The sequence below is a fragment of the Saccopteryx bilineata genome, chromosome 8 (genome assembly GCF_036850765.1).
Source record: "Saccopteryx bilineata isolate mSacBil1 chromosome 8, mSacBil1_pri_phased_curated, whole genome shotgun sequence".
In the NCBI taxonomy this organism is placed as follows: domain Eukaryota; kingdom Metazoa; phylum Chordata; class Mammalia; order Chiroptera; family Emballonuridae; genus Saccopteryx; species Saccopteryx bilineata.
In genome coordinates this window covers 49,208,254-49,231,409 of record NC_089497.1, presented here as the reverse complement: position 1 = coordinate 49,231,409, position 23,156 = coordinate 49,208,254, and the positions used below count along the sequence as shown (strand labels likewise).

Here is a 23,156-nt window from a genome sequence, read left to right as displayed (position 1 = left end):
TGGGTTTGGACAAATTCTTATACGCATATCTATAAATGTATAATAACGTGTCCACCATTATTGTCGGGAGCCGATCTACGACTGCTGGCTGGCAAGGCCACAGCAGGAGAAGACCCACAACTGCTGGCTGACAAGGTCACAGCAGGAGAAGACCCACAACTGCTGGCTGACAAGGTCACAACAGAAGAAGATCAAAAACTGCTGATTGACAAAGTCACAGCAGAGAAGACCAATGGCTGTGGGGTGACAAAGTCACCACAAAGGAAAGGCACAACGATACTCCCCCCTTTGACTTTTTGAATTAATCTGGCCTTATATCCCCCCTTTTCTGGGTGTGTGCTATTATTTGTAGCACAGGGATAATAGTACCGTGCTTTCCCTGTAGATTTGTAGTAATTTCTTTGGAAATGAGACAGAAGGTGTAAGTTCCACAGAAAAGCCTGTAAGCCCCTTGAACTGGGCTCACAAACATAAGAGGCTGGCCATGATATCCCTTATAAAGAGTTGTTTGTAGGAGAATTTCTTCTTATTAATCATGTTAGAAAGAATAAAGTTAGAACTTAACTAGTGTATGAATATAGTAAATGAATAAAGTTTAACTAGACATTAGAATCTTAGGTAAAGTGTAGTGGAGTGGCCTGTTGCGTGGCCTTGGATAGGAGTGCAGCTGGCAAGTAAAGAAAGTTTTGTTAAAAGACTTGTTTTGTCACTGAAGGCAGTTGCTGGGCTTTTCTCAGTGGAACGTTCTCATGAGATTTTTGTATTTGCCAAGAATAAGGAGAGGAATGTGGTGGGATTCATAGCAGCAGTAGCAACTAATGCCTTCTGATATTGTGTTGCTGCTAGCTATCTTGCAGATGTGCTCTATGTATCTTTGGGTGAAAGTTAATCTTGATACTATGTCAGTTTCTTAAATAGCAAGCCTTTTGTAGTCTCATGGGAAAAGAATTAGGACACTGCATGAACTCAAGGCCCTTTGCCTGAGCAAGCGGTGGTCCTTTTGCTAGCCCTTGATGATTTTGTCTGCTAACTCTTTCTGCGCCCTCGACTCACAACAACAGTAATATAGAGTTATTAATTAGTACTAATCTTTTAGAATTTTGTACCAAAATTGTTATTACTATTCAAGTTATTGTATAACTGTACTTTGTATAACTTACCACCTGACTTGTAGTTTATAGATATGAATTAACTGTTATCTGGAAATATGTAACCACAGTGAAACTAAAACAATGATGTATTCAAAATACCATGTGATTGTAACTTAGTGTGTGTGTATAAAAAAGGAGCTGTACTAGCATTTGGCAGAGATGCCTGGCAGTAAATGCTAACCAGAGAATAAAGAATTCGGCTCTCTCACTCGATCTTCGCCGACGCCATCTCTTCCTGTGGGACCCGTGGATCCCCCCCCCCCGGGCTGGACCCCGGCACATTATAGTATCATACAAAGTATTTTCCCTATCCTAATAATCCTCTGTGCTCCACCTTTTAATCCTTCCCCACCCTCTAGCCTCTGGCCACCAATGATTGTTTTTATTAATCTCCATAATTTTGCTTTTCCCAGAATGTCCCATAGTTGGCATTATGCAGTATATGGCCTTTTAGGTGGTTTTCTTTCTCTTAGTAATATTTAAATTTCCTCTATGTCTTTTCATGGCTTGACTGCTCATTTCTTTTTAGTGCTGAATAATATTTTAATGTTTAGATGTACCTCAATTTATCTACTTAGCTGCTAAAGAATGTCTTGGTTGCTTACAAGTTTTGGAAATTCTGAATAAGGCTGCTGTAAACTGCTGGATGCAGGTTTTTGTAGAAATAAATTTTACCCAAATAAATACCCAAAAGCATGATCGCATGATCATAAGGTAAAAATATGTTCAGTTTTGTAAGAAACTGCCGAACTGTCTCCAAAGTGACTAGCATTTTGTATTTCTAGCAGGAATGAATGAGTGTTCCTGTTGCTCCACATTTGGTGTAGCTAGTGTTCTATATTTTGTCCATTCTAATGGGAATATAGTGATATGTCATTATTTGAATTTGCATTTCCCTGATGACATATTATATAGAGCAGTGGTCCCCAAACCCCGGGCCGCAGACTGGTACCGGTCTGTGGGCCATTTGGTACCGGTCCACAGAGAAAGAATGAATAACTTACATTATTTCTGTTTTATTTATATTTAAGTCTGAATGATGTTTTATTTTTTAAAAAATGACCAGATTCCCTCTGTTACATCCGTCTAAGACTCACTCTTGACGCTTGTCTCAGTCACGTGATACATTTATCCGTCCCACCCTAAAGGCCAGTCCGCAAAAATATTTTCTGACATTAAACCGGTCCGTGGCCCAAAAAAGGTTGGGGACCACTGATGTAGAGCACTTTTTCAGATACTCACTTGTTATCTGTTAGTTCTCTTTGGTGAGGTGTCTGTTAAGGTCTTTGGCCCTTTTAAAAATCAGGTTGTTTTCTTGTTGAGTTTTAAGAGTATTTTTTCATTTTTTGTGGCTTTTCTTTTATATTTTGGATAAAAGTCTTTTATAAAATATGCCTTTTATAAATATTTTCTCCTATTCTGTAACTTGTCTGATTCTAAAGACATTATCTATTGTAGAACAGAAGTTTTAAATTATAATAAAGTCTGAATTATCCATCATTTATTTAATGGATCATACTTTTAATGTTATATCTAAAAATTCACTGTCATACCCAAGGTTATCTATTATTTTTCTTATGTTACCTTCTAAGAGTTTTATAGTTTTGCTTTCTACATTGAACTCTGTGATCCACTTTTTTTTAAGTGAGAGGAAGAAAGACAGTGAGTCAGACTCTCCTGCATGCACCCCAACCAGGATCCACCCAGCAACCCCCATCTGGAGCCAATGCTAGAGTCAACCAAACTATCCTCAGTGCCTGAGGCTGATGCTTGGACCAACTGGGCTATCCTCAGTGCCTGGGCCAATGCTCAAACCAATTATGCCACTGACTGCAGGAAGGGTAGAGGGAGAGAAGGGGGAGAGAAGCAGACGGTCACTTCTTCTGTGTACCCTGACTGAAAATGGAACCCAGGATGTACATATGCTGGACCAACACTCTATCCTCCGAGCCAATCAACCAGGGCCTGTGATCCAATTTGAGTTAATTTTTGTGTTGGGTGCAAGGTCTGTGTCTAGATTCTTTCTTCCTTTTCTCCTTTCTTTTCTTTCCTTCCATCCTTCTCTCTCTCTCTCTCCCTCTCTCTCTCTCTCTCTCGTATCTGGATGTTGTTCCAGCACCACTTATTAAAAATGCTAACCTTGCTTCATTGTTCTTTATGTCAAAGATTAGTTTATTATATTTATAAAGGTCTATTACTAGGCTCTGTATTCCATTTCATTGATCTATTGTATTTGTCTTTTCTTTCCCCAATTCCACACTGTCTTGATTACTACAACTTTGTAGTGGGTCTTGAAGTCAGGTAGCATCAGTCCTTCAACTTTGTTCTTCTTCATTAATATTGTACTGACTAATCTGGGTCTTCTTTCTCTTCATATAAGCTCTAGATTTTTTTTTTTGATATTCACAAAATAACCAGCGGTAATATTGAGATTAAATCTACAGATCAAGTTGGGAAGAACTGAGATCTTGACAATATTGAGTCTTCCTATCCATAAACATACACTATCTTTCTATTTGTTTATTATTTAGTCCTTCGATGTCTTTCATCAAATTTCTGTAGTTTTCCTCACATATGTCTTGTATAGATTTTATTAGATTTATTCCTAAGTTTCCCATTTTTTGATGATAATATAAATGGTATTGTGGGGTTTTTTTGGGGGGGGGGCTCGTCCAGGATTGGTATTTTGTTTTTAACTTAAATTTCTACTTGTTTGTTGCTGATATATAGGAAAGCAATTGACCTTTGTGTATTAACCTTGTATCTTATAACCTTGCTATAATCACCTATTAGTTCCAGGAGGTATTTTTTTCTAGTCAGTTCTTCATATTTTCTACGTAGATGAACATTCATCTGTTTACAAAAACAGTTTTATTTTTTCTTTCCCAATCTGTATAACATTTATTTCTTCTTCTTGCCTCACTGTATTAGCTAGGACTTCCAGTACAATGTTGAAAAGGACCAGCAAGAGGTGACATACTTGCCTTATCTCTGATTTTAGTGGGAAAGCTTTCAGTTTCCCACCATTAAGTATGATGTAGATTTTTGTACATGTTCTTCATCAAGTTGAGGAAGTTCCCTTCTATTACTAGTTTACTAACTTTTATCATGAATGAGGATTGGATGTTGTCAAATACTTTTTCTGCCTCTTATTAATATGATCATGTGATTTTTCTTTGTTAGCCTGTTGATGTGATACATTACATTAATTGATTTATAAATGCTGACCCAGCTCTGCACATCCATGATAACTGCTACTTGGTTGTGATGTATAACTTCTTTTTGGCCCTGGCCAGTTAGCTCAGTCAGTTAAGAGCATCATCTCAAAATGTCAAGGTTGCAGGTTCGATCTTGGTCAGGGCACACGTGGGAAGCAACCGAAGAATGTACGACTGAGTGGAACAACAGTTGAATGCTTCTCTTCCCCTTCCTCTCTCTGTCTCTCTAAAAATCAATAAAAATTAAGCCCTGGCCCGATAACTTGGTTGGCTAGAGCGTCATCCCAGAGCGTAGAGGTTGCTGTTTTGATTCCCTGGTCAGGACGCATACCGGAGCAGCTCAATATTCCTCTCAAAACAAACAAATAAACAAACAAACTTTTTTTTATACATTGCTGGATTCACTAATATTTGTTGAGGACATTTATACTTATGATCATTGTAAGGTTTGGGCTCAGGGCACCTTTAAATCCAGAGCCCCCTTTAAAACTCAAATTCCTCTCACCCAACTTCTCAGCCCAGCTCAAAACAGAACATTCTCACCCCCCACTGTGAGACTGTAGTTACCATATTTCCCCATGTATAAGACGCTCCCATGTATAAAACGCACCTTAATCTTGGGGCCCGAAATTTGAAAATAAATGTATTACATAAAGTTATTGAACTCAAGTTTTATTTGTCATAAAATTCATACAACTCATCACTGTCAAAACTCCCATCCATTAGCTTATCCTCATCCGTGTCTGATGACAAATCACTGTCCTCAACAATGAGCACAAAAACAAGGGAAAATGCAAGTAAAAAAAAACTGCAATCACTGTATAAGACGCATCCAGTTTCTGGACCCCACATTTTTCGAAAAAGGGTGCATTTTATACATGAGGGAATACAGTAATTGGCTTGCTATTCTCTCGCTTAATGGCTTCCTGGCCTTCACTTTGAAATGTAGCAAAAAGTTTATCTTTGCAGAAATGTCAGGGAAAGCTTACATTGGGGAAAAGACCTGACAATTAGGAGAGTTTAAATCACAATAGTTGTTTGTTAAAAGCCTAGCCACAGGCTCAGAGACACTGCCTTCTCATAGCTCTCTTCTGATACATCAGCTGCCAGTACAAACCCCGTGGGAGGAGGGGTGACTGGCTTGCTTCAAGCCCCGGCCTACCAGGGACCTTTTGAACCAATCCAGGACATTTTTAGACAGTTGAGTTTAGATTTTTTTGGCAGTTGTTACATAAAATGTCCTAATATAAAAAATTTTTCATTATAAAGCATGAAAAAAGGCCCTGGCCGGTTAGCTCAGCGGTAGAGCGTTGGCCTGGGGTGCGGGGGACCCGGGTTCAATTCCCGGCCAGGGCACATAGGAGCAGTGCCCATTTGCTTCTCCACCCCTCCGCCGCGCTTTCCTCTCTGTCTTTCTCTTCCCCTCCCGCAGCCAAGGCTCCATTGAAGCAAAGATTGGAGCCGGGCGCTGGGGATGGTTCCTTGGCCTCTGCCCCAGGCGCTAGAGTGGCTCTGGTCACAACAGAGCGACGCCCCGGAGGGGCAGAGCATCGCCCCTTGGTGGGCAGAGTGTCGCCCCTGGTGGGCGTGCCGGGTGGATCCCGGTCGGGCGCATGCGGGAGTCTGTCTGACTGTCTCTCCCCACTTCCAGCTTCAGGAAAAAAAAAAAAAAAAGCATGAAAAAAACAAAATCAAAATGTTAAGATTTTATTTACAAAGCTTCTTTATTGTACAGGAAGTAAAAATGCTGTTATAATCTGGTGTAACTGGTAGCCACAGATGGTTGACTCACCAATCACAGCTATCCACACCAGCAAGAGTCTTCCATGAAAACCTAATTCATCTATTTGTCTTTATCCCTGATCATTTTTCTTGCTTTGATATCCACTGTATATGAAAATCATTATAGCTATTACTGGTTTCTTTCTATTAGTGTTAGCATGGTATATTTTTTCTCCACCCATTTACTTTTTTTTTTTTTTTTTTTTTTGAGAGAGAGTCAAGAGATGAGGGACAGATAGGGACAAACAGACAGGAAGAGAGAGAGATGAGAATCATCAATTCTTCATTGTGGCTCCTTAGTTGTTCATTGATTGCGTTCTCATATGTGCCTTGACTGGGGGGCTACAGCAAAGCAAGTGACCCCTTGCTCAAGCCAGTTTCCTTGGGCTCAAGCTAGTGAGCTTGGGCTTTGAGCCAGTGACCTTTGGGCTCAAGCCAGCGACCATGGGGTCATCTGTATGATCCTACACTCAAGCCAGCAACCCTGTGCTCAAGCTGGTGAGCCCACACTCAAGCCAATGACTTGGGGTTTTGAACATGGGCCCTCCATGTCCGAGTCCGATGCTCTATCCTCTGTGCCACCACCTGGTCAGGCTCCACTCATTTACTTTTAATCTATTTGTATCTTTATATTTAAAGTGGGTTTCTTCTTGACAAAATACAACTGGTTCTTGTTTTTTCATCCTCTGACACAGGATATATATATCAGCACACATAATCAAATATACTGTTATTATTCTGAGCAAACTGTCATCTGTTAGATCAATTAAGAAAAATAAACTGTTTATTTTACCTTCATTTATTTTGTCTTTGATGGTCTTCTTCTCTTTATGTAGAACCCAAGTTTCTGACCTTTTTTATTTTCCTTCTCTCTATAAACCATCTTTGAACATTTCTTGCAAGGTAGGTCTAATGGCTACACATTCTCTCAATTGTTATTTGTTTGAGAAAGTTTTTATTTCTTCTTCACTTTTGAAGGATAATTTTGCAGCATGCAGAATTCTAAGTTAATAGTTTTTTTTTCTCAACACTTAAAATTTTTCACCTCTCTTCTTGCTTGCCTGTTTTCTGAGAAGTCAGATGTAATTCTTATCTTTGTTGCTCTGTAGATCAGGTAGTTTTGTCTCTGGCTTGTCAGATTTTTTTTCTTTATCTTTGATTTCCTTTAGTTTGAACATTATGGCTCAGTGTCTCCTGGTATTCTCATTACACATATGTTACACCTTTGTTATTGTTCACAGTTCTTGGATATCCTGTTTCTTTTTTGAGTCTCTGTTCTCTTTGCTTTTCAGTTTTAGAGGTTTCTGTGAATATACCCTATAGCTCAGAGATTCTTGCCTCAGCCATGTCCAGTCTACTAATGAGCCCATCGGAGGAATGTATTTCGCTTACAGTGTTTTTGATTTCTAGTATTTTTTAGTTCTTTCTTAAGACTTCTATCTCTCTGTTTACACTGCCTATCTGATCTTGCATGTTGTCTACTTTATCCATTAGAACCCTTAGCATATTAAGCGTAATTGTTTCAAATCATTGTCTGATAACACCAACATCCCTGCCATGTTTGGTTCTTATGCTTCTGCTATGAATTGTGTTTTTTGCCATTTAGTACGCCTTTTAATTATTTGATAAATAACTGAGGCAGGACAGCTACAGGGAGCTAGCCTTTGACATTCCGCTTCACCTCGGTCAGTTAGGCTCTGATAATAACTCGGCAGGTTAGGCTGTGTTGAAGTAGTTTCTCGCAAGAGTGACATAGTTAAGAAGAACAGAGTGCTCTGGCATACTTCAAAATGGCTACTTTTCCCCCTATCCCTTCCAGAAGTATGAGGACTTTTCTGCAGTGTTCATTATAAGAATCTTGATGAGCTCCTGGAGGAAAAATCTCACAAAATTGTGAAAGCTCTCCATGACTGGGTCCTCCTAAAGTTTTTTTTTTTAAGTTTACTTTTGTTTTTGTTTTTGTTTTTTTAATTTTATTTATTCATTTTAGAGAGGAGAGAGAAGGGAGAGAGAGAGAGAGGAGAGAGAGACAGAGAGAGAAGGTGGGGAGGAGCTGGAAGCATCAGCTCCCATATGTGCCTTAACCAGGCAAGCCCAGGGTTTCAAACCGGCGACCTCAGCATTTCCAGGTCGATGCTTTATCCACTGCGCCACCACAGGTCAGGCCCTCCTAAAGTTTTTAATTCGCAGTTTCCACACCGAGCCTCCAGCAATTCACCAACTATAGTCAGGCTTTCCTACCAGGGCAGTTTTCACTCATTAACATCTTTTCTGGGAAGGCAGTACTCCCTGTGTTTGCCTGCCTGTCTCTCTAATATTTTTTTTAATTTTTAAAAATATTTTATTTATTGATTTTTAGAGAGAGGGGAGAGAGAGAGAGAAGGGGGAGGAGCAGGAAGCATCAACTCCCATATGTGCCTTGACCAGGCAAGCCCAAGGTCTCGAACCGGCAACCTCAGTGTTCCAGGCCGATGCTTTATCCCACTGTGCCACCACAGGTCAGGCCTGTCTCTCTAATCTTTTTTTAAAAATTATTTTTATTTATTTATTCATTTTAGAAGAGAGAGAGAGAGAGAGAGAAGGGGGGAGGAACAGGAAGCTTCAACTCCCATATGTGACTTGACCGGGCAAGCCCAGGGTTTTGAACCTGTCTCTCTAATCTTGAGGCAGTAGTTTGCCCCGTGTCCATCCCTCTCTGTGGATTCAAGAAAAAACTGATGGTTTTTCAGTCTCTTCGGCTTTTTATTTATTGTTAGGACAGAATGGCAACTTCCAATCTCCTTACATGTGGAACTGAATACCACCACTGAATGTTTTTTAAAATATTAGCTTTTTATCCTCTTTGCCAAGATGCTTACATAGAATCCAAAGTAACAACTCCAAAGAATCCTAGATGGTGGTGGAGTAGGTGGAAGCTATAGTCACATCCTCCCAAGACCAACCTGGAATTACAACTAAATTATAGAACAATCATCCTGAATAACCAGCTGAAGAGAAGTCTTATAAACAAGGATTTACAGAAGTCATATCAAAACTGATAGGAAGGGCAGAAATGTAAAAAAAAAAAAAGGGCTGGTACTGCTCTGATGGGTAGACTGCAGTTCCCAAGAGATATTTCAGCTGCAGGGGGTTTCTTCTGAGAAGCATGGGGTCTAACCAAGCTGGGCTCCCCAGCCTAGAGCACCAAAGCTGGGAAGAGGCACCACATGAAACCTGGCTGAGAAAAGCAGCAAGGTTTCAGCCCTGGCCAGGGAGCTCAGTTGGTCAGAGTGTCAACCCGATACACCAAGGTTGTGGGTTCCATTTCCAGGCAGGGCACATACAAGAATCAACCAATGAATGCATAAATAAGTGGAACAACAAATCAATGTTTCTCTCTCTCTCTCTTAAATCAATAAATAAAAATTAAAAAGAAGAAGAAAGGCAGTGGGGTTTCTGTCCATCAGCGGGGACAAGAGTCTGCTAAAGACAAAGGCATCCTCTAAAAGAGCCAACACACAAAATTTTGTTCACAGCCACTCACTCTGAGTTCTGGCAAAAGGAGGGTAGAGTAGACTAGAGTGGCATGAAGAGAATGTGAGGTTTGTGGCTCTGGGGAGAGAGCTGAAGGGACAGTCAACAGAACCCTGGTGCCGAGTCATTCTTTGAAATGTCAGATGCCATCTTTCTGGGGTAGAGCATTCCCCTCTGTGTGGCACCAGCCAGGGGAAAGCAATAGCCTCACCCTCTGGACTTCCTCTCACCCTCTGCCCCCTCTGCAGAGGTTATACCCTTCTGAGAAGTCAGCTGCCTTGGGCAGGGTGTAAGGTCTGGGCAGATTTGGGGTGTCAGTGACTGGGTTGTGTGGCTTTCGGGTGGGGGCTATTCCCCCCACTTTCCCATGAACCTGACTGATGCTTCACCTTTATGAGAGATCCCTCGAACCACCCTCGGGGCTTCCAGCAGAACTACCCTGGGGCTCCAGAGACACCAACCACCCGACTCCTAGTGTCTCTCCCCTGCCCAGGTCAGGGAAAAATCTGAGACAGACTGAGTGAGTTGTGTGGCTCTGAAGCAGGGGCCCAGATACACTTGTCTCATAACTTCCCCTTTGAGCATACAAAGGATTCCATGGAAAACAAGCCTGCAGCTATCCCCAGATAACTGACACCACACAAAATTGTCCTGCTTAGAGGGCGAGCAGAGAACCTATTCTCCATCTATGTAAGAGCCTAACGTGTCCATACAGTCTTTAAGTCAGAGGAGAAGGCCCTGGAGCCCTGGCTGGTTGGCTCAGTGGTAGAGCATTGGCCTGGCGTGCAGGAGTCCCGGGTTCGATTCCCGGCCAGGGCACACAGGAGAAGTGCCCGTCTGCTTCTCCACCCCTCCCCCTCTCCTTTCTCTCTATCTCTCTCTTCCCCTCCCACAGCCAGGGCTCCATTGGAGCAAAGTTGGCCCAGGCACTGAGGACGGCTCCATGGCCTCTGCCTCAGGCGCTAGAATGGCTCCAGCCGCAGCAGAGCAATGCCCCAGAGGGGCAGAGCATTGCCCCCTGGTGGGCATGTCCGGTGGATCCCAGTCGGGCACATGTGGGAGTCTGTCTGACTGCCTCCCCACTTTTAACTTTGAAAAAATACAAAACAACAACAACAACAGAGGAGAATTGGGATCATGAAGGACATTTACCTTGCAGACTATAGACATTTTATAACATATATACTATTTATAAGATGCTGTATCACTAGGGTTAACCATATCCTTGTTTGAGAGCCAAGCCCTACCTAAAGTTTTATTCAGACATTTTAAGACCTTAAAAAAGGTTTATTTTCCTAATCATTTATTAGTACCTTGGATTTTTTTCTTTTATGGAAATGTGAACTTATATTGCCACAGGAAAGAGTATAGCAGAAATCAGATTTTTAATGGGACATTTTATCTAACTTGCTACTTTGCCTTAAAAAAACAAACAAAGCCCTGGCCGGTTGGCTCAGCGGTAGAGCATCGGCCTGGCGTGCGGGGGACCCGGGTTCAATTCCCGGCCAGGGCACATGGGAGAGGCGCCCATTTGCTTCTCCACCCCCCCTCCTTCCTCTCTGTCTCTCTCTTCCTCTCTCGCAGCCAGGGCTCCATTGGAGCAAGGATGGCCCGGGTGCTGGGGATGGCTCCTTGGCCTCTGCCCCAGGCGCTAGAGTGGCTCTGGTCGCGGCAGAGCGACGCCCCAGAGGGGCAGAGTGTCGCCCCCTGGTGGATCCCGGTCGGGCGCATGTGGGAGTCTGACTGTCTCTCCCCATTTCCAGCTTCAGAAAAATACAAAAAAAACAAAAACAAAAACAAAAAAACCCAAAAATAACAACAACAGGGAACAGCACATTAATCCCAGATTCAGCCCCTGTCCACTGCTTCCCTCTCACCCTGGTTCACTCCTTGTGGGACAAAAACCATATTTTATTTATTTTTGTATAACACATTGCTTTATGTAGGTCAGGACTCTAGTATTCAAAAAAAATATTTCATGATGGATTAGCACCCTTAATAAAGTGTTGAAGAACTGCAGTTAAATAAGTGTGTGTTTCGGGAAAGACAAAAAGAACACTTAAAGCATTTTTCAACTTTATTTTTACCATAACTAATAATAAAAAATATATTTTACATTATAACTATTATCTATCTACCTATAGATATGTATATATCCTAAACAAAAGTTATAGGTAAAAACCAACTTACCCTCCATATGGCTGATGCTTTTGGTTATTTTCTATTCTATATAATTTTTTAAATGCTGCTTAGGAACTACTAGCACGTTTTATGACATCTAATGGTTTGTAATCCATAGTTTAAAAAATATTAATTTAGAAAACTATCTTCTGAAAACAAATATGGAAGCAAACAATAAATGGTTCAGTAGATAGAGCGTCAGACTGGGACGCAGAGGACCCAGGTTCAAGACCCCGAGGTCTCCAGCTTGAGCACGGGCGCTTCTGGTTTGAGCAAGGCTCACCAGCTTGAGCCCAAGGTCGCTGGCTCAAGCAAGGGGTCACTCGGTCTGCTGTAGCCCCCCGGTCAAGGCACATATGAGAAATCAATCAATGAACAACTAAGGAACCACAACGAAGAATTGATGTTTCTCATCTCTCTCCCTTCCTGTCTGTCCTATCTGTCCCTCTCTCTGATTCTCTCTGTCTCTGCCACCAAAAAAAAACAACAACCCCAAAAACAAAACCAATAAAAAATAAACTAAAAAAGAAGTTTTAAAATAATGGTTACTTACTTTACTGGTGCCAAAACAAAACTGAGTGGCATCTTTTCATGGAATGGAAGAAAAGGCCTGGGGGAGAAAGGAAAACACAAACATGTGAGCCTTTGCATTGTGTGCAAGTTGAGCTTTCTTCCAACTTCAAAATCAGTGAGCTTGAGTATCCTGTATACCAGTAATCCTCCAGCTTTGACACACACAAAATCCCTGGGGAGTGGGGAGATTCTTGTTTAAAGTACAGATTCACACGTACAGCCCAGGAGATTCCGTAGCTATATGGTAGAGCCAAAGAATCTGTACTTTTATAACAATCATTACGTGTTTTCTCTGTGGGTGATACACCAGGTAGACCTTGGGAAGCAGTGCCCTATAGTTGCGCTTCAGCTGGTTATTAGCTCCCAGAAACTTTTCAAGTTCTATGAGACATTTGAAATTCCCAATGATTTAGTTTTAAAAACTACTCCCCCTAAAAGTCTAGGAATTGAGTATACTATGTTAAGAATTTAACATTTTTCTGAAAAAGTCAGCAAGCATCATAAAATTTCTGAAAGGAGCTTGTTCATAAATAATGTGGATTAAAAACTTACTTTCTCAAGGAAGCTTATGTAGATATGATACCAAAACTACTTTTCTTACTCAGATAAGAGCTACAGGGACATCCTCATCTTATTTTAATTTGATCTGAGTATATGATCATCTCATGAGGATTAATCACTAATGAAACAAAGCGGATCTCTGACCATGTTGGTTTTGGCAATATTCACTCAAAGAGAGCTAATGTCATCTATTTGTTCACTTTTATCAATTTTCCCTGCACTATGACCGTCATGGTGTCTCTACTATATCTCACTTCATTTTGTTCTCAAATATGCATTCTTATTTGCAATTAAGTTCCTTGGAAATCAGGTTGACTTAGCTGGAATACCAGCTCTACCACTTGCTAACTTTTGTAACCTTGAGCAATTTATTGCTCCTCTCTTGGTTTCAGTATCCTTACTGGTAAATTGGGATAATATATTTTATTTCTATTGTGAAAATTAAAAAAATATATATTTAAAGCACTTAAAGTGATGCCTGGCACATTGCATGCACTTTAAAATGATAGCTGCTATCATTATCATAAAAAGGTTCTCTAATAATATCAGGGCTTATATTCACTACTAAGTACTTTTTACCTTTCAAAATATTTATAACGATTCTTTCCAGTAACATCAGGATCTTCATAAACTTCAGGCATCTGAAAGGAAGTGCCAGTTCTAAAATAAAGCAGGAAAACATTATTCAAGTCTAACATATTTTCAAATATAATTTCTATTTAATATTTTTATGTCTATAAAGTAGGAGGTACAAGGGTATTTCAGATTGAGAGCAGTTTTCTATAGCACACATCTGACTGACCTACATCTCAAAATCGATATAATTACTTTCCCTGAGCCAGGAAACACAGAGCTAACAATAGGAAGTGAGAGTTAACAAAAGAATCAATCCTCAGAGACACAGAGGACAGACTGATCGTGCCAGAGGGGAGGGGGGTTGGGGGACTGGCTGAAAAAGCCCAAGGAATTAAGAAGCACAGATTGGTAGTTACAAAATAGTCATGGGGATGTAAAGTACAGCATGGGGAATATCATCAATAAAATTGTAATAACCGTATATGGTACCCAGTGGGTACTGGAAACATTGGGGGAAACAGTAAAGTATATGATTTGTGAAGTATATAATTTTCTAACCATTATATTGTAAACCTGAAACTAATGCAAAATAATATTGAGTGTCAACTGTAACTGGAAAATGAAATTTAAAGCTCTTTTAAAAAATAAATAAATGGCTTGATTTTTTAAAAGAATAACAAGAAAAGAGTCAATTTGTGAAAACTCATAATTTTAAAAATGCCTACTTTTTCCCTGGCCAGTTGGCTCCGTCAGTTAGACCGTTGACCCAAAATGTCAAGGTTGTGGATTTAATCCTCAATCAGGGCACTTATGGGAAGCAACCAGCAAATGCACAGCTAAGTAGAACATGAATGCCTCTGTGTGTGTGTGTGTGTGTGTGTGTGTGTGTGTGTGTTTCTCTCTCCCTACCTCTCTCTCTTCCTGCCTCTCTCTGTCTCTCTAAAATCAATCAATCAATAATTTTTAAATGCCTACTTTCAATTAATAACAAAGTTTTAAAACACAACTTTTGTATAGGATAAAAGGCAGCATTTAAAAATATTTACTAGGTATAAACTTATAAGTAATTAGAAGAAAAAGGAATTCAAGAGACTTGTCTCTTAAGGTGCTTTGGCTACAAGTCTTCAAAAACACTTATATAGATACTACCAGAAAAGTACACTTCGAACTTCTAAGATGGGTCAAAGGAACACCAAATTCAGTCACCTCCACTTCTGGTAGCAAGCTGTCCTTTAATATATGATATATATTCACTCCAACCTTCTGAGAACATCTGCTAACCAATAAACCTGCAATCAATATTCCTGAATCTGCCTTGTTTTGGTCAAGGGGGTTAAAAGAGAAAATCTAGGGTTAATTGGGCTAGGTATAGCATCATAATTGTACATTTTAAAGTCATATAAGATAAATATTTTTAAGTAGAAAAATGCACTCATTAAAAACATGGGCAGCAGCTGAAGCCACTGGACACTTACATGGCAAGTTGCTGGAGGGTTTCTCTGTGTTTCTCCTCATGTCCCTTCCATTCCTGACTGACAAATGGTGGGACGGGATCTGCTTTGCTCCAATACAGAGAACATCTTGGATAATGGATCAGGTTACTGAACATGGTTCTAAACCTGGGAACTTTTTTCTAATGGTAGCAAAGGGAGGCAGAGATTAAAAGGGACAAAATTATACCATCAGATTTTCTAAAGCAGTTTACCTAATAGTATAGCCTTTTGAAAAGGGTACAGAAGAGTGTATAGGGCATAGAAAGAAGGGTTATTGGTATAGGCATAGAATATCTCTGGAAGCATACCCAAGAAACTAATGACAATGAATGATTAAGTGAAGGGGGCAGAGGGTTAGAATGTTTCATACTGTATATGCTTTTGAACTTCTTGAATTCTTTTAATACAGGCATATATTACTTTTCCCATCAAAATAAATTAGGTTATAATGAGTCTTTTATTTATTATTAATTAATCTTCATATTGGGCGACAAATATGCCTTTGCACCTAGTAATCATGGCAAAGTAATTTCTGTAAAATACAAAATCCAGTGGAGATTTGTTGATAAGTCGATCTTATCAGTGCAGTCGGCCACATTAGATGGTTCCGGTTCATTAGGCTGCCTGAGTGAATGAATTGGACCTACCAGTCTGCTTCGACTCAGGAATGCTTGGCTGTTTGCCCTTGCATGATCTTTCTCACTTGACACAATAAACAACGGATCTGTGAAATAAACAATAAGGTAGGATAAGGAACAGAACGTATCTACACCTACGCTGAGAACAATGGCGAAGCAATATAATTTCTTAATTGGCAAACAAATTAGAAAATTTAGATATTGCCTAACTCTGCAACAGCTCATAGCCCTGTTACTCTACTACTACCATTGAGAGTATGTGAGATGCATTTCTTTTCTGTGCCTTCCAAAGTCATTTTACAGAAATGGAAAGCGAAAAAAAGCCTAACATATAGTCAAGCACCAGAACCTAAACATGTTTTCTTCTATTCTATGAACAAACCAGTCTCTGGGTCTAGGAAGCCCAGAAAATAGTCCCAGAGGAAAGAACATGTATACATACACAATGCTCATTGCAAGTGAAAGAAACAGTAAGTTTGGGCACTACCTCCCATACTCAGTACACAGGGAAGATACAGACTCAAGAACATGTTATCTTTGACTTGGTCCACATGGTAAGAAAATGTCATTTTCTAATAAGAGACAAATAAAATCAGCTCTCTTCAGAATTCACCCTTTAAGTTTGCAAGTATGTTAATGATGGGACTAAGTTATTTCTCCAAAGTTCAACAAAAGGTTGACGTATTGAGAATAGTATGGAGTAAAAGGAAATTTCTATTCATATTCTTGTTTTAAGTCATTTGAAAGATATCACCAGGTTGATGGTTGCAATTGAATGGTTCATTTGAAATTAGTTTAGCCTGCACATCCTGAGTCTGAGTAATAAATAATAAACCATTCTCCTCTTAGTGTCATAAAGAGTGTGAAGACATGGCATCAATAGAAACATTCTTGCCATCTAGAGAAGACAGTGTGACACAATACTGTATGATTTGTGACGGCACATTCTGCAACATATCCAATAACTGTGATCATAATCAGTGCTCAAAAAGCAGTAGAGGGAGCATTTAAGATCTTAATCCCAAGCATATCTTGCCAATTTGACTCAAATAAACTCATAAAAATTCTTAAATAATATTTTTGAAAAGCAGTAGAAAGGCCTCTGAGATGCCCAAGTAATAGTAGTCAACAGGTATCACTAGACAGGTATTACGTAAGTACTTTATATGCAATAGTCTATTTAGGCAGGTATTAAGTACTTTATATCCAATAGTCTACGTAGGTGCTAGGCCTCCATTTATAGGTGAGGAAACAGGCTTCAAGAAATTAGCAACTTGGGTGGGGGAGGGAAGTAAAGAGGGAGAAGTATGCGGTGAAGGAAAGTGATATGACTTTGGGTGATGGGTACACAACAAATTCAACAGTTCAAATGCTATAGAGATGTTTGCCTGAAACCTATGTACTCTTATTGATCAATGTCACCCCATTCAATTTAGCTTTCTAAATAAATGAAAATAAATCACTTAACTTTAAAAAAGATATTAGCAACTTACTAATCGGCACTTAGGGTTTGAATCCCAATTCTTCTGGCTCCTAGGCTTAATATTATCAAAAGCCCATAAATATTATGTGAGAAATTTTCCCATGGAAATCATGAGCAAGCCCCTCAGCCAATTTACCCATATTGTGGAAATAGTTCTAACAAGCCCAGGAAGTTTTCACAACCAAGTAATGGTGCAAGGAAGTATTTCAAACCTCAAAATATAATGACTACTTTTAGGGGAAAGTATAATAAATTGCAGATTCTAGGGAGGAGGGGTGGAGAAAGAGAAGAGATCACGATAAATCCAGAAAGTATTTTCAAATATTTTTGGAAGCTAGGAAATATATGTAATATGTTTGAAAGACTTTAATTATCAGGGCAGTAGCGTAGCTACTAATCCATTGAAAAATGTACAGATTCAAGGAAGTGACAAAGCATAGAGGGCACTTCAAGAGAGGTACATGATACACAGCATTTATAAAAAGCAGAGTGAGCCTGACCTATGGTGGCGCAGTGGGTAAAAGCATCAACCTAGAACACTGAGGTCACCGGTTCGAAACCCCTGGTTTCCCTGGTCAAGGCACATATGGGAGTTGATGCTTTCTGCTCCTCCCTCCCTTCTCTGTCTGTCTGTCTGTCTGTCTCTCTCTCTCTGTCTGTCTCCTCTCTCTAAAATGAATAAATAAAATCTATAAATAAATAAATAAAAATAATAAAAAGCAGAGTGAAAATCCTAATGGCATATGAGTGATTGGCAGTTGGGATTTATAAAAGAATGATGTTAACTGTAAAATACTATACAAATGTAAGGTGTCTGAATTTATCTTAATTACTACAGTGATCAGAAGTGTAAAATTTCATTTAGTGATGCCAGCCAAGCAAAGCTTCCGAAAGCAGCAAAAGCCTTGAATAGACAATTAACTACATTGAAAGGTTATTGGGTTTGAGGGGTGGGAGCAGAGGAAGTGTGAAAAGAGTTTGGAAAGGTGTTCCTATGTGTACCACTGACCTCGACACCCACCCTGGCCAACAACCTATCTTATTTCTGTCTTCAATTTTCAGCTCATGTATACAAGGACTCTATACAATTGTTGGAGAGCTTTAGGCTAAGAAGTCACGTAGTGTGCCACTGCAATCTCTGTCACAGTAAAAGCAATCCATACATAGTGGCTTTCTGTCAGATGGAAGAAGGAAGCATACACACAGAAAGAAGCAGGTTTAGAGTTGCCAGATAAAATACAGAATGCCCAGTTACATTTGAATTTCAGGCAAGTAAAATAACTTTTTCATAAATATGCCCCAAATACTGTGTGGGACAAAAATGTATACCAAAATAGTATTCATTATTTATCTCAAATTGAAATTCAATGATGTGTATTGTATTTTTATTTGCTAAACCTGCTAACCCCGACAGGAGGGCAGGTCACCTTAGTTCTGACCTTCCCTGTTCTGGCTACATTGTTTCCTGTCCACGAATAGCTAGCCCGGACTTCCTGTTTTATTAGAATAATTCAAACTCTCATTTGACCAGTTCTGAGTGGATGTAGAAATTTTGGGTATCTCTTTGCAAAAGAAAAAAAGTTACTTTTAGGGATGAAAGAAACAAGGAGATTAATAAATTCTTCGCCTGTCTTTACTGAAGGAAGATAGCTATCCTCATTCCCAAATTACCTTAGAAACAAACATGGTGCTGTGTTTAGAGAAGTTTACTACATGTATTTTATAAGATGAAACCAAGAGCAAATAAAGACCACTGCCAGAATATAGGCAATCATTACATAACCTCTGTACCAGGAAATGGGTACTCTATAGGAGTCCCATCCAAAGATGATCTTTTGCATCCCAGAGGACCATGACATGGTTAAAAGCAATGCAAAGTTCAGGTGAAGAGCCTGGAACTACTGAGGCAAAATTGGGATAATGTGTCATGCTTAACCATTGTACGTTTTTAAAGAATATACTCAGTAATGTAATAAACATTTATGAAGCACCTAGCATTATGTACCAGCACTGGAATAGGTATTGAAAGGCCAAAGAAATGTATAGAACAAGACCTTAAAGAACACAAGGGACTTAAGGTCCAGCATAACAGATAGAACATAAATGGACAATCAAGGCATTAAAATAAATAGGGTTTTATTGGCCCCAAAAGACTCAGTGGACCTAGTTCATAAGCAATGGATAAAAATAAGTTTAAAGGAAAAGAGAAAACTAAAAACAAAGGTGAGATAAACTAGCACTTTACCGAGAATGCCAAATTTGGAGGTGCCCAGAAAATGGGATCAGGAAGGTCATTCTTGTTGGGCGCTTTATGCAGTTTGAACGCGGGAATGTTGAGTGACTCTCCAAGTGTGCAAATCATACTACTGTATACTTTTCTTGGCTGTGCAAATTATCAGGAAAAGGGGGTGGCGAAAAATAAAGCGGCTGCACACCGTGCTCAGAGACGCAGAGCGCGTCGGCAACTTCCGAGGAGCTCCTAAGAGCGTCGCGACCTGGAGGGCTCCGAGCTGCCCCCGCCCAAGAAAGGACATCCCCGAGCAAGGGATCTGTCCTGAGGCTCGCCTTCCGTTCATCGCTCCCTCGGTCAGATCCCATCGCCTCAAAGGCCCACCTAGCCCAGGAGTCGGTAACTCAGGAGAGAGGTCTGGGGCTGCCCTTACCATACAGGAAATCATACGTTCGACTGGAGGAGACATTGCGCCAGGCCCCGGAATTCACCACGCACCGGGTTTGAGACACCTTCTGCTTAGCTTGGGGCTCCGCGCTGGTCACCACTACGCGGCTCATGGTGCCAACTCTTGCCTCCCGCCAGCAGGGAATCAACTACCTTTAGCTTGGCGGCCGAGTGCACTGTAGCTATGGTAACCACAGCTCCAACGCGAAAGTGGGGGCGGGGTGAGGAGCAGCAGTAGGGGCGGGGCTTACAAGGAAAGAGTGGGGAGAAAAGTGGGGTGAGGAGGGGGACCGGGGTGCCGGTGGAGCGGAGAGGGCGGAGGAGAAGAGAGGCACGATATCTTCGAAATAACTGCTACGCTAAAGCATAATACGTGATTGCTAAATTAATCAATTCACCCATTTATTAAACAAATTTACTGCCACCATGCAATAGGCATTGAAGATTTTGAGATAATTTGTACTAACTGGATGATGGCGAAAAAAGACACAAACAAAATACAATGTTATAATTGATATAATATTTTTCTGTCTATGGGTTGAGCAATTTATCCCATTTTCTGTTCTTTCTTCCCAGAATGCTCCTCACCTTGCCCCCCATTTTCTCACTGCTGACTCCTCATTATTTGAGGTCTCAACCAAAATGTCGCCTCCTTCAAAAGACCCGTCTTCACTCTATCTGATAAATTATCTGAGTAGTCAGCAGCCAGCCCTTTCCATAAATACATCGTTAGACACAAACTAATAGAATATGGCAACCGTGGTGGGATATATGTGACTATATAATTAGTTTACATAGACTGTAGTGGACATTTCGTTGGAGTTGCTCACTCTCTCCCTTGCTGGCTTTGAGGAAGCAAGTGGCCATGATGGGGAACCCCACTTGGAAAGGAACTACAAGTAGGCTGTCAGCACTAAAGATGCCTGACAGACCCACAACCAGCAAGAAACCAAATCCCTCAGTCCACAATGGCAAGAAACTGAATTCTACCAACAACCTGAGCAAGATAGATACCTTTCCCCAGTGGAACCTCAGATAACACAATCTCAGCCAAAATCTTGGTTGCAGTCTGTGAGACCCTAATCAGAGCAGCTATTGAAGCCATAGAAACTGTGAGATATGTTAAGGTGTATTAAGATGTGTAAAGGCATATTACTATTAGTGTGGTAATATTGTTACACAGCAAGAAACGACTAATATGTAATCTTTATGAAATTAGGTTCTGTGTCTTTTAATTTACTAGTATAGTATAAACTTTGATATTAGAGAAGGGTGTTAATTTATAACAAAAATTTCATCAAAATGAAATTTATACTTTGCCATATCAGAAGATGGTTCTCCATGGGTTTTCCATGTTTCTGTTTGTCTCTTATCTTAAATAAGCAGAGAAACAGAAAGGAAAGATGATGGTGGGAGCACCGTCTCCCTTTGTTCCTTTGTGTAGAAGACAACCTTGAACAACAGAGACAGTGTCTGCCTCTGGAGCAAAGGGCAGGTTTGCGTACAGCCTTGGGAGTCAGATAGTGTCTCCCTTTGAGCAAAGGGCAGGCCGTCTTACTGCCCGTCTTTAAAGATTTGGATTTCCTAAGCTCACTGCTCCTTTCTTGTGATGCACCCAGGTGTAAACAGATGTCATCCAGCCTTCACATCACGCTGTGAGAACTGAGGCTCAGGGAACTGGTACAAAAATGCTTATAGTTTACTGCTGTAAGTAATAAAGTATCTTTTATCTCTGCCACAGCAGTTTGTTGGCTTCTACCAGTATTTATGGAACTGTGGCAGGCAAATGAAGTAAAACTTCAGACCTGTCAGAGTTCTTGAAAAGCTATAGAGAATGCTGTACAGAACATACTTAACTGTGGATATTGGAAAACATTTTTTTTGTATATATCGAAACATTAATACTGTGCAAAATCACCTCTGAACCTGCTAACCAGGCAAGTGAGAATTCAAGCCTTGTAATTCTTCTCTCTCAGCATAGGGTGTCACTCGTTCCCCACCAACCTCAAATACCTGAGATCTGTTAGGCGTCAAAATAGCTGAGAATACTTTTTATCATGGAGGGATTTTATAAAGTATTTCCTTGGTTATTGCTTGTTACATTTCCAGGGCTGTCATGCCTTCCACAGAATAACTGCTTGGTGCAGTGCATAGCTAATGTCCCCATTCAGTACCATACAGTGACCAGAACTTATTCACTGTACTAAGAAAAAGTTCATTACATTCATCATTTCAATTCTTGCTGCCTCCTGAATTAGCAATTATAGCAATAGCAAAGAAGCCAGAGGCTTAAAATAGTAGAGTATTGGCTGGTTAAAATCAGACTTGAGGTTTTTGCATAAGACATGTTAATTTAAAATGTCTTCTTGATTGTGTTATTGTTACTTTCTATAAATTCCATAAATATTCTCGACATTAATCTCTTGTTTGACTTAGATATTTTAAATATATTTTACCAGTTTGTCATCTATTTGTTAACTTTGTCTGTGGTGTTCTTTAAAAGATAAACTGAGACATATTAAAATATTTCAGTTTATTTGAGCAAAAGTTGATTCAAGTGAGGCAGCACCAAACCAGAAATGGTTAGGAACACTTCACAGATAGAAGCTTGGGGAAAGGCTTTTATATAGAGAAGGCAAAAGAAAAGTAAGAAAAGTATTGATTGGCTACAGCTTAAAGCATGGTTGGCTGTTTGTGATTGGTTGTCCTTAGCATTTTGATTTTGTAATCTGGAGGCATTTATAAGGTTAGAGTTTGGTTAGAGCCACATCAGTCTAATGGCCTCCTTCTTTATTGTGATGTAATTAACTTCATCAGTTTTTTTTACTTATAATTCATGTTTTTGAAATGTTGTCAAATAGGTTGTTCCCCAACCATGGGGTAAAGATAATCTCCTTCACTATCTTCTATTAACTTTAGTTCGACATTTCACATGTAGGCCTTTAATGCATCCCTTTTTGATGTTCTGTTTAATTTTCTCCCATTTATTTTCTTTTCCCTCATTCATTTGTTGAACTGTGTTATTGTATATTATGTTTCCAAGTGATGTTGATGTTGCTAGTCCAAGAACCACTGTTTGAAATACTTAACAACAGGAGTGAACACTGAGTTGAAAGAAATGTCAAGGAAAAGTATTTTGCAATTTTATTAACCAGTATACTTGCCCTGATTGAACAATTCACACTAAAATCAAATCATCAGGAGGGAGACATGAACCCCAATTAGTTGTGGATTTAAAGTGTATGGGGTGAGGCAGTGGTAGGAGTCTGTTAGTTTGCACCAGTTCAGCAGAACCAATACCTAATTTTTT

General features: G+C 40.0%; 1 protein-coding gene and 1 non-coding gene across 3 annotated transcripts in view; one reads left to right on the top strand and one right to left on the bottom strand.

Annotated features, from left to right (window-relative positions):
- CFAP91 (cilia and flagella associated protein 91) overlaps positions 1-20,010 on the bottom strand; it is a 74,796-nt gene extending 54,786 nt beyond the window's left edge. The window contains exons 1-5 of one of the 2 annotated variants that reach the window (XM_066241588.1): positions 19,833-20,010; positions 15,696-15,772; positions 15,031-15,188; positions 13,559-13,639; positions 12,399-12,455 (exon numbers count right to left, since the gene is read on the bottom strand). In XM_066241588.1, coding sequence (XP_066097685.1) covers positions 12,399-12,455; positions 13,559-13,639; positions 15,031-15,188; positions 15,696-15,772; positions 19,833-19,959 — 500 coding nt within the window. In that variant the 5' untranslated portion in view covers positions 19,960-20,010. The remainder of the gene's footprint in view (positions 1-12,398; positions 12,456-13,558; positions 13,640-15,030; positions 15,189-15,695; positions 15,773-19,832) is intronic. The other variant, XM_066241589.1, reaches the window with a different exon arrangement.
- TRNAP-GGG (transfer RNA proline (anticodon GGG)) lies at positions 5,650-5,725 on the top strand. The gene has a single exon. It is a non-coding gene; the product is annotated as a tRNA-Pro (tRNA).
- Positions 20,011-23,156: the final 3,146 nt, after the last annotated feature.